At 32.5% G+C, this 18,299-nt stretch overlaps 1 protein-coding gene across 1 annotated transcript; it reads right to left on the bottom strand.

Annotated features, from left to right (window-relative positions):
• Positions 1-30: 30 nt before the first annotated feature.
• On the bottom strand, positions 31-16,677 carry LOC149418934 (lysosomal proton-coupled steroid conjugate and bile acid symporter SLC46A3-like). The gene is made up of 5 exons (XM_089639092.1): positions 15,411-16,677; positions 9,428-9,529; positions 8,958-9,179; positions 4,877-5,033; positions 31-2,299 (listed from the first exon to the last, which is right to left on the bottom strand). The coding sequence occupies exons 1-5, from the start codon at positions 16,390-16,392 to the stop codon at positions 2,200-2,202; spliced, it is 1,563 nt and encodes a 520-aa protein (XP_089495218.1). The 5' UTR covers positions 16,393-16,677; the 3' UTR covers positions 31-2,199.
• Between the last annotated feature and the right edge of the window lie 1,622 nt (positions 16,678-18,299).

Here is an 18,299-nt window from a genome sequence, read left to right as displayed (position 1 = left end):
AGGTAAAACAAAAACAAACCAAAAATATTCCATATAAATAAAAATCGGATATGTTTATCCAAGACACTATCTAGATTACAAACCAAGTCTTTAAAATTTTGTAATCATTCAAAAAGATAGCTGTCAAAAATATGGGAAAAATTAGTTGCGTTATAATATTTTTAATTCTGAATTTGAAATATGAGATTGACAAAAATGATATATAATAATTAATCCCAATGGTCGAGTGGTTAAAGATGTTGTCCCAGTAAGACAAAGATCCTGAATCGATTCCCAGTCGAGACCGTTATCTTTTTATTTTTCCTTGTCTTGTTCTGTTTCATGTTTCGTTTAGATTTATCATTATTATCTTTTTCTTCAATAAAAAATAATGCTTTTTTTCTGTAAATCAACAAATTTGTATTTTCTTAACATTGTGTTTCAATAAAATCAGTTATCAAGTGTCAGTTTCACTCCTGAGTTTATTAGGACCATTTTCAATGGTGACTGGATAACTCATCAACATGACAATTCAAAACACCTTTAAAAAGTGATATAAAGTTATAAAAAGTGATTAAAAAAACTAGGTTAAATAGGTTCCGTAGGTAAGGTTTATATTGTAGTTTTTTTTGTTCATCACTTTTAATGACTTTTTAAAGGTGTGTTGTATTGTCATGTCCACATAAAAAGTTAAAATAATGACAAATATTCCCAGCGCCGACCACATAAGCCTTCTGTTTCAAATTGACTTGACTTGACCGTTGTACGGAAATGAAGTGCTATCACTCTAGGCTTGGACTACCTTCTGTGGTTGAGATTTAAAAAAGATTTTTGGTGTGAAAAAATGACTTATAGTTTTAATAGATTTGAAAAAAAATAGCGTTATTGCAATAAAGTTGTTTTTCAGCAGATGGGCTCAGTTTTTGACTTTAGCTAAAGTGTTAACTGCAAACTATGTTGTAATAAATGAAACAAACCCGTAAAAAAATATTTATATATATTTTTTATTTAAAAAAAAATCATTTCGCAAGGATATGGCCAACCTACATCCTAATAAACCTGAAACAATTTTTTAAATTATCTAGATATTTTTTTTACATACTTTGCATTCTTAACTTATATTAAAGCTACATAATATATTGAAATTAACAATATGCATATTAAAATATTTTTGTTTTTCATATTACTTATAATATTATATTACTTACTGGAATACAACTTTTGTATTACACATTCATATTTATCAATGAATTGTAGGTTTAAATCACAGTTGTTTGTTTATTACGTTTTTAGATTGTTTTAAATAAATTAGTTTTGTATTTTTTAAGAAATGAAATAAACCTTTTGAACAGTTTATTTATTTTATTCTTATATATATTTTATTTCAAGGTTCGATCCTAAAATCTAATTGCTTTGTATTAAATTGACATTGGTGAAAACCTGACATGTATGTACATAACCACTTATAGCTTGATTAAGCTTCGCTTCACATTATTTAGAGATAGCTTTCCAAAATTGAGTAGCTATAGGTGGTTTATATGAATAAAAATTAATTTATTTTGAACTTCCTGCTATCTGTGAATACGTTTAGTCGCTAGCTTGATTAAGCTTCTATGGAATACCAAAAGATTTCACTAATGTACATCCCATTGAATATTCTACACAATGTGTTGTACTGTGAAGTCTCATGCAAACATAATTTTGTATTGTTTTTTAAAAATCCAACATCTGTTTACATGATTTGAATTTTGGATAATTTGTTTTGATAATTGAATATTTTAAATATCTGTGATTCTAGACATTTCCAGTAGACCATAGACAACATACAGAGATAGTAATATTCAATATTATCCCAAATAACTATAAGTTATAAATATTATACAGAATTCGCACTTTTAAAGAATAATTTATTTTTGTTTTATGAAATCTAAAAATATGATATAATATTTATTTATATAAGTGTATTTATTGGCTTACCACAGTAACAAAGTTTATACGTTTCTGTATTAATATTCGGAGGTATGATGCTTGGAAAGAGTGCGGCTGAATTTAAAACCAAACGCCTGGAAATCTACATCGCTCGAGTCCATAAACACTTTAAAGAAGTACAACAATAATGTCTTTGAATTCTGTTAATTTCACATTTGATTAGTTATCTTTCAATGTCACAGTTGGAAGAAATCTAGTTGTATGTAATTACATATTGTGTCTTAGAATTGTTTACAAATGGCTCATTTCTCTTTCAAATCCAGGATTGTCTTTAGCGTCCTTTTCTTTATCACCGTTGAAGTCATCCACCTTCTGCAGCTTATACATGTACCTGAAATTAAAATAAACAACTATTATCTGTCGATAGGGACCTGGAAATTTCGAATTATTTCTGTTAAAACCTGTGGTATTTTGCAAAAAAGTGGTTTTATACTATGTAACTATTTTATTACAAAAAGTGGCTGAACATCGTTATTTGTTTTTTCTCAAATCTGAACATGAATAGCAGTTACTCGGCGTTTTCGATGTGAAGTTAGCTTTGTTCAATTTTATGTCTATTCATATTTACAAGAAATATTTTGAAAACATAATTTTTATTACTTTTTTATTATTTTTAAATACACATCAAAAATTTCCAAAAGAAGATAATTTCCATTATTTGCCTGAAATTTGCAAAATTTGAAATTTCACTTTGCTCTCGTGAAAATTGCAAAAATCGTATAAAAATGTTGAATTTCGTGTAATCGCAAATAAGAATACAGGTCTCTATCAGTCAATGCCCTCTTCATCATCTTTCTGAAATAGACATTTTGACTCAGATATCTCCAGTTTTGAACTCAGATGTCGACATTTTGACTCAGATGTCTCCAGTTTTGAACTCAGATGTCGACATTTTGACTCAGATGTCTCCAGTTTTGAACTCAGATGTCGACATTTTGACTCAGATGTCTCCAGTTTTGCTCCCTTTTCTTCTTCTTCTCTCATCCATCAGAAGCTGGTGGCTTTCTTTAAGTCGTCAACCCATTTCATCTGCGAGTGAGCTCTGTTTCTCTTTTCCTACCATGGGTACATCCAAAGACGTTTGAAAATGAATATGTCAACCAGATCAGTCTTCATCAGTCAAGTTCATATTAAATTATATTGCTGTACAATTTCAATTCTCTTCTAAACTTGCAATTTATTTGCAAGTCTTGGTATACATATTTATTTTCATTAGGTGTTTATTTATTCTTGTGCTGTTGCCAGAAGGCAGATTAAGAAATGTTGTATTATGATAATTTCATTAGTTAATAATCCTCACGGCTGACTGAATTACTCATATTAAATACTGTTGAACAGTTGTAATACCTCCAAGTTCTGACATATCTCATACATTCTGATGGCAGTATTCTACACTAGCGTCTCCCAGCGACATGACTTCTGAGGTTTGGTTCATTTTAATACATTTTAATGGATTTTATGAACGATTACGCCACGTTAAACTAGCGCCTCTTGTGGCCAGAGATGCCAGTCAATACAAGTAAATATTGCCAATATTTTAGTGATGTTGGACTTATTATCAATATTTTAGGGTAATTTCTTATATGAATAACTGAGACAGAATGAGTTCGGAGACAAAAACCTTTATACATAATTAGTTAGGCGTTATTTTCCCTTTCACAGTTATAAACTTCAATTATTTTTGATTTGGTTTTAATATTAATGCTAATTATCAAATCATAAATTGCATAAAATTATATAAATCACAAAAACACGCTACATAATATAAATACAATAAAATACGTCTACAGTATTTTCGATAGTAATAATAAAATACTACTCCAATGTTTATGTAAATTGATGTGCATAGCGCACAATCAGGACTTATTAATACGCGCATCATATTTTTTTTTTTTTTTTTTTTTTTATATTTACTCCACACAGGAGGCCCTGAAGAAAATAATTTCCCTCAGGGCCTATGTCATCTTTGGGGATGCTGTGTGGAGGGTCTTTTTGTGGAGAGGAAGGAGTGAACATGGGTCTTGAAGAGTCCCATGTTGTAGGAGGGAGGAAACACAGAGGCCGGCAGTTCGTTCCACAGCCGAGCTGTTAAACTTAAGAACGAATCGTAGAAGCGACCCGTTCTCATGTGACAAGTGTCAACTGTGTACAAATGTTGGGCGCGCGTTTGGCGTGTATCCCGACTACGCACCGGTGCCGAAGGGATCAATGACGCTAGTTCCTCAGAGCATCTTCCATTGTAATACCGATAAAACAAGGACAGCATACCTACCTGACGCCTGTGCTCTAAAGATTGCAGTCCGTTTGTTAAGATTGGGGAATCTATCAAACGGACCGCCCGTTTCTGCACAGAGTCAAGGGTTTTTTTCAGGTATTTAGGGGCTCCAGACCAGAGATGGCTGCCAAATTCGACCGTAGGGCGCACTTGCGATTTGTACAGGGTGAGCAGTTGTGTACTATTAAAGTATCTGCGGGCCCTGTACAGTACGCCCAGCTTCTGAGAGGCCAACTTTACTCTGGCTTCGATGGAGCCCCCGTACCTGAGCTGGTCACTTATAGTTACACCAAGCATATCAATGGAAGGCCTGTTCGGAAGATTGCTTCCGTTGAAGGAGACTAGATTATCATTTGGATCCCTTTTAGACGTAATCAGACAGGATTGGGTCTTTGAAACATTAAATTCGACGAGATTATTTTTACCCCAGGAGGAAATACTCTCGAGATAACCGTCCATTCTCTGCTTCAAAGCCCTCCGAGCCGTTGGAGTTTGTGTGCCCTTTGGGGGCTTATCAAACAAAAAGCTATCATGAACTGTACTGTCATCCGCGTAACAATGAATCGGTGCACATGTCAAAAGGTCATTGATGTGCAACATATGATGTCGCTAACAAGATTAGTTGGTACTTACAGGAATATGGCGACGGAGGGTGCTAGCAAAAATGCAGAAAGAATGCAAAATGCTCCCGGAAACGTCTCAACAGTTTGTGCGTAAAACGCTGCAAAGATTGGTCCATAGACGGTGTTTACGAGGGCCTCACAGACTCCAAAGACAGAGTTGATTTTACCTGAAAAAATTTACAATAGCTCATTTCATATTAAAATTCAAATCAAATACACAATTATTTTAAACTCTTTCACAAGTTCACATTGAATATTTCATATTTTTTGTAGAAATCAATCACTTTGTATGTGTGACTAATTTAAAATTTCTGAAAACATTTTTAATTTTAATTATTGGTGATAATTATCACTTCCCTAATATGAAAATGTTTGTCATTTACAGGTTTCGATAACCTTCTTCAGAGCGGTAATATTAAAAATGTATATACTATTAATTTTGTACGTACTATGTATGTTTTTTAACGTTCTCACTTATAAGAAGGGAGGAAAAAAAACTTCACATAAGTATTGGAAAACATTATACAATGTAAATCAGCAGTGATATGGCAAAGAGTTATACATATTTGCTGCTGACACAATTTTATAGGAGAGCAAAAACAAAGTTTTTATCAAAGGTTATTTCAAACCTAACATATAAAAAGATGCATAATTAGCATCCCAACACAATCTCCTTATTATTTTTCTTAATCATATTAGGGTTTTATTATTATATGACATTTTAAGCACATACATTTTTTTGCCATATCATACTTTTTCGTGTAGTTTTTCTTAAAAGAAAATAACAAAAATAATAATCATTTTTCATTAAACATTAGTTTAGTCACACACAAAATGTAGATATCTGTTGTATTGAAAAAATACACAAACACTTTTGTTCTTTTGCCACATCACGTTAAACGCATTTTTCCGATGACATTAAGTGACATATTTTCAAAACTTCATAAAGATTAAAATTGCAGCTCTATAGATACATACTTTTGTCACGTTAAATTATAGATAAGTTTATTTGGAACATTTCTATGGAAGAAATTTAAAAATGAACAAATGACCAAAACTGCATTTATAACCATTTGCCATATCACTACCGTGTTTCAAATCAGGGCATTTTTGATTTAAGAATCAAGTTTCAAAGGTTAAAAAAGCAAATATTTGTGTTGTGGAAACATTGTATATAAAGAAGGGAGTTAATGTGTTAACCCGTATTCCGTTTTATTAAAAATAATTTATTTTCTTTTATTTCAGTCAATAATGATTTTGTTTAAGATTTATTAATGCTTGTGTCTTTAGCTTCACTTACAAAGGATTTAATTAATTGTAATTATAATGTATCTGTACAATGACCTGCAATAAATTCAAGGTAGTCTGAGATGCCCCGTCTGCTTATGAACTCAAAGGTGAACATTCAATGCTTCAACAGATAGCATGAAAGTGTTTTTCTTAAACAAAAATGTATTGAAGAACTTGACAGAAATCTACACCAAGAATTCGAAAAAATATGCTTGAATAACAAAACATGTTTGTGGGTCGAAATAATAAAAATAATCCTTCAGCATTCGTTGGTTGAAAACAGGTTTCAGTCGGTGAAATGTTTACTCATTAACAAAATTTTGTTCATTTATGTGTATATTTTTGGTCAATGTTTATGATGTTACCAGCGCAGGCTCGTGAAAAATAAGGGATATAATTAAAATTAAATTAAATAAAAAAATAAATTTATGTTTAAAAAGAAATAAAAGTTTTTTAAAGAGGCCCACGGCTAAGAATAAAACCACGAACAAAGCTTCGAAGGCAACAATGCTGACAATTACACCACAAATTATTGAAAGAATGTCTACATATATTAATAAAAAATGCACTGAAAATAAGTATTTTATGTGTTTTACGTGCCTATTCACAAGTTATATTGTATATAATTTTATGTACTCACATCCGAAATTATATTTTTTAATAATTATTATAAAATTACATTTTGAATGAAGTGACTCAAATTTTTTTTAAAAGAAAATATACATTCTCAGGTATATGACAGAAAAAGATTATCCTAGCATGTCTTATATGCACAAACATGTTTCAATAGATGGTTGGTTGATTAATAATATTCTAATTACGCTATTACTGCAAAATTTCTACAAAAATTTACTCATCTTCTTATGGTACCCTCTCTTATCAGAGGTTGGGTATCATCAGGTCAATCTTCACCATAGAGCAACCACTCACATCTTCACCCTATTACTCAAGCCTTCGTCTAATTTAAATTATTAATAAACTCTTTTTAATCCCATTGTTTTCCTATTTTTTTCTCCCCTAAATTCTGTTTTTCCTCCAAAAATCCATCTGTCAAAGTGACTCGTTTGCTTTTGTTTATTTCACATAAATTAAACACATTCATTTTTTTACGAAAATCTACTAAGCACCAAGTTCCTAACCCATTTTCATCACACTCTTATACATTGACTTAAGTATAATACATCAATGACACTATACCAAGTTATTAACCTACTTAGCAACTTCACATTTATGGTCTTAACTAAAAAACGTGCTGAAAATTTAATTTAATTGATAAAACCTTATTAATTGAAACGTAAAATAGTTAATGTAAAGATGGTACACAAGATATACATATTTCGGTTTCATGACAAATCAACACAATGACAATTCAACACACTTTTAAAAAGTGATATAAAGTCATTAGAAACGATGAAAAAAATAAATTAAACCTAACCTACTTAATCCAGTTAATAAAGTTTCTGTTTCATCACTTTCCATGACTTTATACAACTTTTTAAAGTTGTGATGAATTATCATTTTGATGATTTATCCGGTCGGTATGTTAAATGTTATATATTTTTATTCATTTTAAAGATGTCGTAAAAACAAATACTATTTAAGAAACTAGATAAAATTACCTTTTAGTTTTTTGTATTTGAAAAATACTTTGACGTTTAAATATTGCAATATTTTAATTTCAAACATGAATAATGTTGAAAAAAAAAATCTGTCGTTTTTAATGAAAACATCGAAAAATTTCAAAGAATTATAATTTCAAAGAAAACAGTCCTTTTATTTAAAGATTTTGCAAGATTAATGTCACTTCACTTTTTATCTCGTTCATACAATTAAAAATTATTAAATATTATAATAACAATTCCCAGAGAATAACCAAAAAATTAAACATTTTGTCATCAATATAAATTTGATTTTTTTTAAACTTTGTATTTACCCATCCAAAAAATGAAAACTGTTTTTGAAAGGTGATGAAATAGGCTTTTAAATTGTTTTTGAAATATATTTTTTTATGCAAGCATAAAAAGTTTTAAAAATGGCTAACCTTGCTCCTATTAAAACAGAACTAAAATAACTGATAACGAAACAAACTTATATTTTAATACTCAAATGTATTATACATATTATTGTCACTGCACTTTTTTATCGTTTTATACAAAAATAATTAATAAAAATTGATATTGAAATTCATAAATTTATCTCAAATTGCGGTAGGAAGATTTGGTTTCATATAAGGTGTACATTTTAATTATTATGTGGTTAACTTCTATATAAATATGTAGCGGCGTATTTTTACTTTCTAAAACCGTTAAGATTATATTTTTTACCAATATAGTAAGGGAGATACAACGAGTTCCATGAGACCATATGAGCTGTTAAAAAAGCGAACAAATAGACTACGGCTACCAGCTGTTGGTTCGTTAAACCGGACAAATTATCCTGAAGGGGTTAAAAAATAATCAGTAGGAAATAACCCCGTTTTTTCCGATAAGACGAAACTATATTATTCACCAGATTTCATTATTAATGGATTAAACTCAGAAATAACTATGGTAAATATATATTGAATTATACTTATATACTAGTGATGAACAAACACATCATTAGCGGGGAGACTGACGTGCATGACGCGCATGTACGCAAAGTAGCACAAGCGCATAGGTATGAAAACAATGATGCGAGACGTTTTTATTGGTAATAATCTTAGGTAAATAAACAGTTTACAATATTTGTACAATGTGTAACAAAAAACGTCGTACTTGACGCACTTTCATGACACCATGCAAAGATTGTGAAGTACTTACCAACTTCGTTATTGTCTACTACTTTAGTTGCCATGGACCTCATGGCAATGACTGCAGTTCCCCCCATCAGTTCCACTATGGGAGCAAGGTACAGCCACTCCTTTGAAGGGGCGAAGGCGTACACAAAGCTTCCCATCACCTTAGAGAGGCAGGCTATGGCGGCTAGCAGGCAGTCATTCATCTGGAAGTATTTGCTTAATACTGATAGCGCGAACATCACACCTGGAAAAACATTCAATTATACTTTTTTTAATCAATATATATTCTTCTAGGTTCTCTCTGTGATGTAGATTCACCAGTTTCCGGATTGTTCCATTAGTTTCAGGACCCCGTGTATAATATGAAAAAGGAAACTTGATTTTTTTTAAATTTCTTATTATATATTTTACAACAGTGCACAGTTTAAAATTTTTTTAAACTGCAATCATATCCTAGTACCTACAATATGAATGTAAATAATGGTAACTTACCAAAGAAGTTCACTATGATAGTATATGATGAAAATATACTGAAGTCAACCTCATTGAACTGGTAAGCTCTTCTAGCATAATAGTATTGAACGCTTCCCGCTCCTGAAAATAAAAAAAATAAAAATATTGATTGATATTTTATTTATACGATTTATGTACATTTTATAAGTAAACGCACTATTTATTTACCAAACACCCCGTGACCGCAATAAATTTCTTTATTGTTTATAAACTATCGAACGGTCGGTTCTGACCTCACAAAATCAGTACAACTTTTAAATCAAGGAATTTCTGTATTTAATTTAATATAATATTATTTTATAATTCAACTATTTTACGAGCTTTTAATTATTCTAATGAGTGTAAGTATTATTACGCTTCACAGGTGCTTTGATTTCTGAAGGTAGTATCAAAAAGTTTGATATGTATGTTCTGTTTAGAAGGCATTATCAAACAATTTGATAAAGCCTTGTAAACACAGCAGAACTCGTTTATTTATTTTACAACCAAAGGGTTTTTACATAAATATAGGTAGTGTAACTTTAAGTTGCGAGATAATTGTGAACATGATAAAGATATAACAGAAATAAAATTACAAGCATTAAAAATACATAAGTATTAAAAAACATGAAACAATTTTTTTAAAAATGATTACGATACTTAGCACAGTTTATGGACACAGAATTTATCAATAATTTCAATAAATTTTTCCCGAGCACGACTGCATATCATCAACGTACAAACAGTTCACGACGAATAAGGTAAGAACACTTAGTCGTTGTCTGTTTGTTGACGTGCTGCAGTCGACTTTGGGAACGATGACAAGTTATCGACATTTTTGATAAACCTTTATCGATAGACAGTGCTAGACACCCTGGATAGGTTTACAAAGAGACAACCAAAGATAAGAATAGGATTGAAATAAGTTTTTAATATGATCCACTCAATTCAACAATTACATGTCAATGTTAATTACCCAAGTATTAGTTTCCCAGCACTATGGGAAATGGCTGTAGCTATAAATAAACTGTTTTTTAAGACTTGATGAATAATAATATTATTGAATGTATAAAAGAAAAAACTTCACATTTTCCCCCGTTCTTTAAAAGTAAATCCAGCACAGTTCGTTGTGCTGAATAATTAATAAGGTCACCTTAATCATCTGTGACTAACCGAAACAATTATTATCCACTCACGTCTTTGGTATTCCCCTGCACAAATATTATTATGTAGATCAAATGATATCACACTTGCCTTCTAAGCCGTTAGGTTCAGTGAAATGTGACGTGTGAGTACAGTACATACCCACCTACTTTCAGTTCTTACTTAGGCAATCGTCCCACGGGTCGGTAAGGAATCGATAAAAACCGAGTGCTGTAAAGACGTGAGGAATGTTGCGCGATGTATGTTGCATGATCTCTGCACACGGGAGATAAGCTATGTAGCTTGTGTTGTGGTAGTTTGTAGCTTACAAAATTGCAATAAATTGTCGGTATTGCAGATTTCTGTTTTCGCATTTACCGCCTTTACGCTGAATGTCATTATCTTGTCGTCGTCGGATTGACCCACAGGTACTATGGTAATAGGTATCCATAACAAATGCGAAATTTTTATTTTTATTCCAAACTTGCTTTTAATGAACATTTTAGATGGAGGATTCAATGCTTGGCAAAACCAAAAAGGACTCAATGAGTCTCCTTGAAAAATCCCTCTTTTAATTGAAATGCCCGGTATTACTATTTTCTTACCTTTTAAATTGAAAAGTAAATTGGTATTCCAAAAGGACATAATATTTTCCAAAAAGCTAATAATAATGGGGTTGATTTTATATATATTTAATACTTTGATCAGCCACGAGTGCGTTATTTTTATTATAATGTTATATTGCAAGCATATTAGATAACTCTTTATATTGTATTGTTTAAATGAATAAATAAATAATTTAAAAAAGTCTTCTGTTTTACAAGTCTTTAGGAGGAATCTAGAGTTCAAACTCTGTTGATATAAAAAAGCTTAAAACAATAAAAATTATCTTTGTGGTATATAATTATTATAAGCATACTATATATAAGTGTATGTTATGTATAGAAAAGTAGGTTTAATATATTTATGCATAAATCTTACAAGAAAAACCTTAATTCATTTTTTAAAAAAATGGGTTTAATTTTATAGGAGAAATTTTTAAATATGTATTCATTTTATAAAAGTATATACATAAGTTACATTTTAATTTAATATAAAAAAGATTTAATTAATTAAATCTGTAATATCCTTAGTTTGAGAATTGTAGGCGTTTTAATTCCCGCGCGTGTCCACTGTGTCCAGGTCAAGTAACGTCGCTAGTATTTGTCCACCGAAATAAAAGTTTATTTATCAAATACCAAATACCTAACGATCGGCGGACTCAAGTCGACCCTTACTACTTGTTGCCGTTAAATGCACGGCGAATTTTGTTAACTACATGTCACATGGAGAGTATGAGTATATCATATGACCAACTTTTGGTAAAATTAATTTTAGTTCTCAACAATATCAACAGATGTAGCAAACGCAAGAAGTGAAATATCTAAAATTTCTATCTTAGCGACAATCAAAACCCTATGCGCAGTTATGAAAACTAAAAGAGGTGGGTGTTAACCAAATCGCGATTCCAAACAGCATATACTGGGGCTTAATACATTCATATTAATTGTAATGCAATTTGAAAAGAGACTGAGTAAAACATGCGAACAATAACAGCATAAAATATTTCGGGTTTGCGGACCGGCGAATGGACTGAACTACGGTCAACTTTGCCCTAGCAGGCCTGGAAAATCGATTTCCGGGGGGTTTATTTTAATTATTTCTGGTGAACGTATTACTAAAATGTCAAATGTTTCTAGAGGGATCCCTCGGGAAGTTACTAATTCATCGTCTAGAAAAATAAAATCTGGTGCTCATCGGTGATTTTATAGTTGAGAAACGTTTTGTAATATTTTGCAACCGGTTTACAAACAATATTTTAATGGTAAGGTCCTGTTTTTATTAATCTCAAATAATAAAAAATCCCTCTAGAAACATATGAGATTTTAGTAATACGTTCATCAGAAATAATTAAAATATGAACGTCGAGCAAACCCCGTTATTCTTATGAAGCCTTAAGCGGCCGCTACACTACTCGCTTCGACGAAGTCCTCGACGAAGTTAGCCGAAGTTCGAAGTGCCTGCCCACACACTCGTGCAACTTCGCGAGTAACTCAGTCCAACCAGTCAGTGATTGGTTTATTTATGCCGTGACGCTTCGAGTCCTTTGACTCGGGCGCATTTACCGACAACAATCGGAAGTCGGGCGAAGCGAAGCGAAGTTGCCCGAAGCGAAGCGAAGTTCGTGCCCACACTATCGTATTCGGTCAACTTCGATCAACTTCGCGAGTAGTGTAGCTGGGCTATTAAAAAAACTATCCGCGCCGCCCGCCCGGTGGCCGCCCGGTGTCCGCCTGGTGCCGCCCGGTGTCTTCCCGCTAGACCGATAGCGAGATATTGAGCGGTGGCGAGCCACCCCGGTAAAAAAAATGCCGCCCCCTACCCTTTTCCTAGCTAATGGCCGTAACACTTTTTTTTAAATACAAAATGGTACCTTAACTTACTTTAAAGTAGGACTAAAACCTACAAGTATCTCACACAATTGTTTTCTAAGTAAGTCAAAAAGTATCGGTACAGCACAATAAACATCGTACAAATAAAAATGTAGCATAACCATTGATTTACGATGGCCTTGCACGCCGAAACAATAATAAAAACGAAAATACTTCCAGAACTTAATATAAACTTAAATTTGGTTATTGTTTGAGATTTTCACGGCCAAAAGTATTATAGTACTTAATTTATTTTTGGCCGGAAATTGGTCAAATAAGCAGTAACAATAATTCTGCGTTCTTCAGGTGTGTATTGCTCTATTGCTTATTGTCAGCTGATTCTCTATCTATCTACAATATAAATACCAAAGTACAATGACATTTGACTCCATTTGCAAAAATGATGGCACATTCACATAATGACATTACTTTTGCCCCAACTTGAATTATCTCTATGCCTTGTACCGAATCATTTCGAATATCCTCATTTGTTTTACGGTCCTATATAAGTATTGTTAAAAAGTGACGTGCCTCGGGGATCTTATTTCCACAGCATTCAATATACGAGTTCCCACCTTCGTTACTGCTCTACCAGTTCCATGCATCACTGCTATTCGTTTATCAGAACTTGATTGTGTGAACAATGGTTTCATTTAAAATAATCTTACTTTTTATGTGTTATTATTTATGTAGGTGAAATTATTCAATGCGGGACTTTGCGTGTTGCCTGTTTACCTGTATTTTTTTCGGTTGTCTTTGGTTTAACTTTGGTTTAATGGGTTTAATGAATTCAAATATGAACAAATATGCTTTGATTTTGATGTAGAATTTAGACAAGCGATAAAGTACAGAAAAATTCTAAGCGAAACCTGGTTGGCTGTCATGTATTGATTAGTTTTGATTCATTAAAAGTGGTGCATCAAAAATCATTTATTAATAAAGGTGTTCGGGGGGTAAAGTGCGCAAACTTCAAGAGGTGACTCTACATGATAATACAAGTAAAAAAGATGCAAGACTTATTTAGAAATTTTAACGTTTTAAGGTAGATTTTAGGTATGAAGAAAATACATATTTTCTAAAGGAAAATATTTTTGGGAGGAAAAACAGTTGGAAATCAGAAAAAAATCATTTATTTTTTTTACTTCTACCGTAATTTAGAATCAGCGTACTTTACCCACGGACAACTTCTATATTATCACACCCCAAGTATTTGCTTCCTTCGAAAAAAATATTTTAATTGTTTCATTCTCGTAATTGGAACTGATTTGTCACGAATTCATACTATCCCGCGATTATTCATGGGTCTGCGCTGGTACCAACCTATTTGTTTTTTTTTTTAAATCGTATTTTGCCAAAAGTTATTGAAAATATGTTCGTCGATGTTAATTAGCACACATACAGTGTGAAATAGATTTTTCTTATGTATCGTAAAAAATATACAGTACGCAATCTATCCATCATGTGGTAATTCGTATATTATTTTTAATGAATAAATTTTGGAGTAATATTTAAACATTCCAATATTCTTCCCATATTTCCCACCTTCTAATTGTATTTGTACACATTTATATAATTATGTAAATTGATTCCCTTTAAACAATGTATTCATCAAAAGACTCGCGATCAGGTTGGTCGAGCTTTCATTTATTTCCAGGTGGCAGATGGAAGATGGCAGATGACAGATGGTGCAATTTATTCCACTTGCTTTTATTCAGATAAGATCAAAGTTTGTTTCAAAAGCACAAGTTACAACTAGAAAAGCGCTTCTAATTTTCTGCTGCACCGCGTAACGCTATACATTTTTTTAACTATGAACGTCAATATTCAAATAGTAGACAATACACGAAAAGAAAAAGTTAAAGATGAAGATTTTTATGCATAAAATCTGCAATTATTTTTTGTGCAAGGAACGAGAAAAAGCGATACCTGGAAATATAATTATAAATTGAAAATAAACATCTCGATACAAGGATAATATTACCAGATACTTAAAATACTTCTGTGGATTGCTTCTAAAAGAGCCAATGTCAGTTCTTACGTAGATTTTTTTTTAGAAGATAAACGATTTTCTTGTGTACCACTGGCCCCCGAAAATCGATAAATCCTTTCTAGAAATCGAAAGGTTCTTTTAGATTTTAAGAAATCGCAAAAAAATATATCAAAAAACTGACAATGGCCTTCTTAACAAGCGAGTCACAGAATTAATAAATTATTTAATATTTTTAATTAAATTCTGTTTCGTAATATTCTTCGATAAGATTTCGTTAACCTTTTGATCTCTGCAGTTAATATTATCTCATCTAATGCGATGAACAGAATTCTGGTTTTACCCGTAAATATTTATGTATAAATAAACGTGTAATACTGACCATGAACCGGTCCCGACACTATTATATAGCACACCACGAGAAGAATCGTCTGAAGTCTTCGATTTGTTGCGCGCTTCTTAAAAATAACCATGAAGGTGTCCCAAACGTGGACCAAGCTGAAGAACTGGGTACAAGAACTCAATTCTTTCTGGTGGTTCGTACCAACTTCTTTTACGACCTTCTTGTCGTGGATTCCGAAGTATCCGTACAGAAACGCTGCGCCGTAGAATGCAATTGAAATTGTGAAAACCCCGTAGAATCCAATAGCATTTAGTAATGTTCCACTCAAAGCCATTCCCACAGGAAGTGCCAAGGATATGAATGTATTCACTACACCAATTCTGAATGTCCTTTCTTCGGGAGTCGTGTTGTCGGCTAGATACGTGAAGATACCCAGGAACATGGTAGCGTAGCCTCCAGTTAGAGACGGCGGTAGAGCTTCTATAACCCCTGCCACTTCCAGGGGCCATTGGAGGAAATAATATGTACATAAAATTAGGCCAACCGCGGTCAGAAACTCTCCCAGGATAGGTACCAGCATGCAAGGCTTTCTCTTGCCTGTGCGGTCGCTCCAGGGTCCAATGAACAGGATCATGATGGCTGGAAGGGCCGTTTGCAAGGGTAGTCTCCATGCCCCCATATAAGCCACCAGCTTCTGAACTTCGACTTCTTCCATAGATCCATTCAGTCTCTGCGTTATGATATCGTCACAGAGTTCGGTGGAGTAGTTTTGATTGACTCTGCAAGCCTTTTCCAAGTTGAGATTCTGCACCGCAATACTTGCTATGACACTGGGCATGATGTAGCATGCCAACATGGGCTCCACGGTGATGTATCTTCTGATAATACCGATCCTTTCGCAAAAGGAAGAGTTCTTCCATACTTTTGGTTCCGCAGTACTTGGGTTGGCTTCCATGTCTTTGGACCCATTCTTCATATCAGCTAACTGCGTCTGGGGTTCCTTTTCAGCTTTGTCTTCCATTTTACCGCTTATTATATTAAATCACTCGTATATACGTGTAACACAGGTACACTATCGATAACGTATTGTTAGTATCTACAAATCTCAAGCGTATACTTGAATGCGATGCATTTTATGTTTAACAGGTATATCAAATCCACTGTACAAGTTCGTGATGTTTATAAACGGTTCATCGTAAATTCGTTCACACCGAGCAGCCGCGACCAGACGCCGACAGCCAACATGCACAAGACCTGCACGCACACTGACACTGAATACTGAACTGCTAAATTGAGCATAACATTGAATCGCAGAATTGTGGAAGTTCCTGATGTGCGCAAAACAAACTGAAGACGATACACAGAGGTTCATTTATAAAAAGAGCTACGTTCACAAGTGTCATAAACATTGTTTCGTAGAAATATTTCATAATTTTGTAGTTTAATATCCACAGTAATCATTAAGCGTCAGTGTGATTATAAAGACTGCGGTTGGTTTCAGTTCAATAATAACACATTACTTCTATTTAAAACAAGACTGATTAAATTTCAAATTTCTTTTCCTCATCTCGAGAAAGTTTGGAAAGCTAATGAAAATTCCTCATAATATGAGAAATAATTTTTTGTAGAGTGAAGTACGATTATCATCGTCTCTTTTACAAAGTATTACTACCTACAATTTTTACTGAGCATAAAATATAAAAGATAATAATTAAAAAGGTCAGTATGACTCTGCGGCCGCGCGTTATTTGTAAGAAAGATTTTGTATTCCCGTAATTTGTGGTAGCTTCTGTGACAAAAATGTGAGATTCAAATTTAGACAACCGGCTCTTTGACCTTGAGCAAAAACACACTTAACGTGAAGTTATATTTTTGTTATTTCTAATTCAAGTTATCATTCTTTCCTCCACACAATAGAAGAAGAGGAAGGAAAACAGGACATATAATTTAAGTATTGATTTGTTGTAGCAATGGTGTCTTATTTTTTAAATATTTTTGTTTGTAATAATTTGCATTTTCTTAAGCAGAAAATCTTTAGTCATACAATTCTTGTATATTTTAGTGTCTTGACCGACAAAAATGTGAGATTCAAATTTAGACAACCGGCTCTTTGACCTTGAGCAAAAACACACTTAACGTGAAGTTATATTTTTGTTATTTCTAATTCAAGTTATCATTCTTTCCTCCACACAATAGAAGAAGAGGAAGGAAAACAGGACATATAATTTAAGTATTGATTTGTTGTAGCAATGGTGTCTTATTTTTTAAATATTTTTGTTTGTAATAATTTGCATTTTCTTAAGCAGAAAATCTTTAGTCATACAATTCTTGTATATTTTAGTGTCTTGACCGTATCTTTTTCTGTTTCAAATTTTCGTTTGAGGATCGCTAACATTGTCTTCAATGATTAAAGTAGGTAGGTGTAATGTAATAGTTTAACTGAAATTCATTTCAATTGTCTTTTTTCAAAATAGGAATTATAATATCTCGTGATAACGAGTTTGCGCTATTATGAACATATAATATTGTATATCAGTTGTATCTGTAACGTTTTTTTTACTAAAATAATTAACTATCAATAATTTCTACTATTAACAAGAACCTACATTCACAATCATATAATTATTACTTTAAAATTGGCTTCTATTAACTTGGCCCGTTTTACAAAAGGCACGACTAGCGAGTTCGAGGAATTCAAAAAGAAAACACAACCTATACGTAGGACTATTCACGTTTCACATCGTATTGTGTTGACTGCAGCACTCTCACTAAACAGGCACACGTAATGCAACACGCATAAAACCGACTTTTTAACTAATCAACTAGCGCGTCAGATTATTTACACACGGTGTCTGGGGTTACAGTGCACAAACTTCGGCAGGTGTTTCTACATGATGGTAGAAGTAAAAAAGATAAAAAAAAACATTT

Source organism: Hesperophylax consimilis, chromosome 13, assembly GCF_061612785.1.
Source record: "Hesperophylax consimilis isolate HC1 chromosome 13, BYU_Hcon_1.0, whole genome shotgun sequence".
NCBI classification, from domain to species: Eukaryota; Metazoa; Arthropoda; class Insecta; order Trichoptera; family Limnephilidae; genus Hesperophylax; species Hesperophylax consimilis.
Note: the sequence above shows the minus strand (reverse complement) of the source record. Positions and strands in the feature narration are given on the sequence as shown.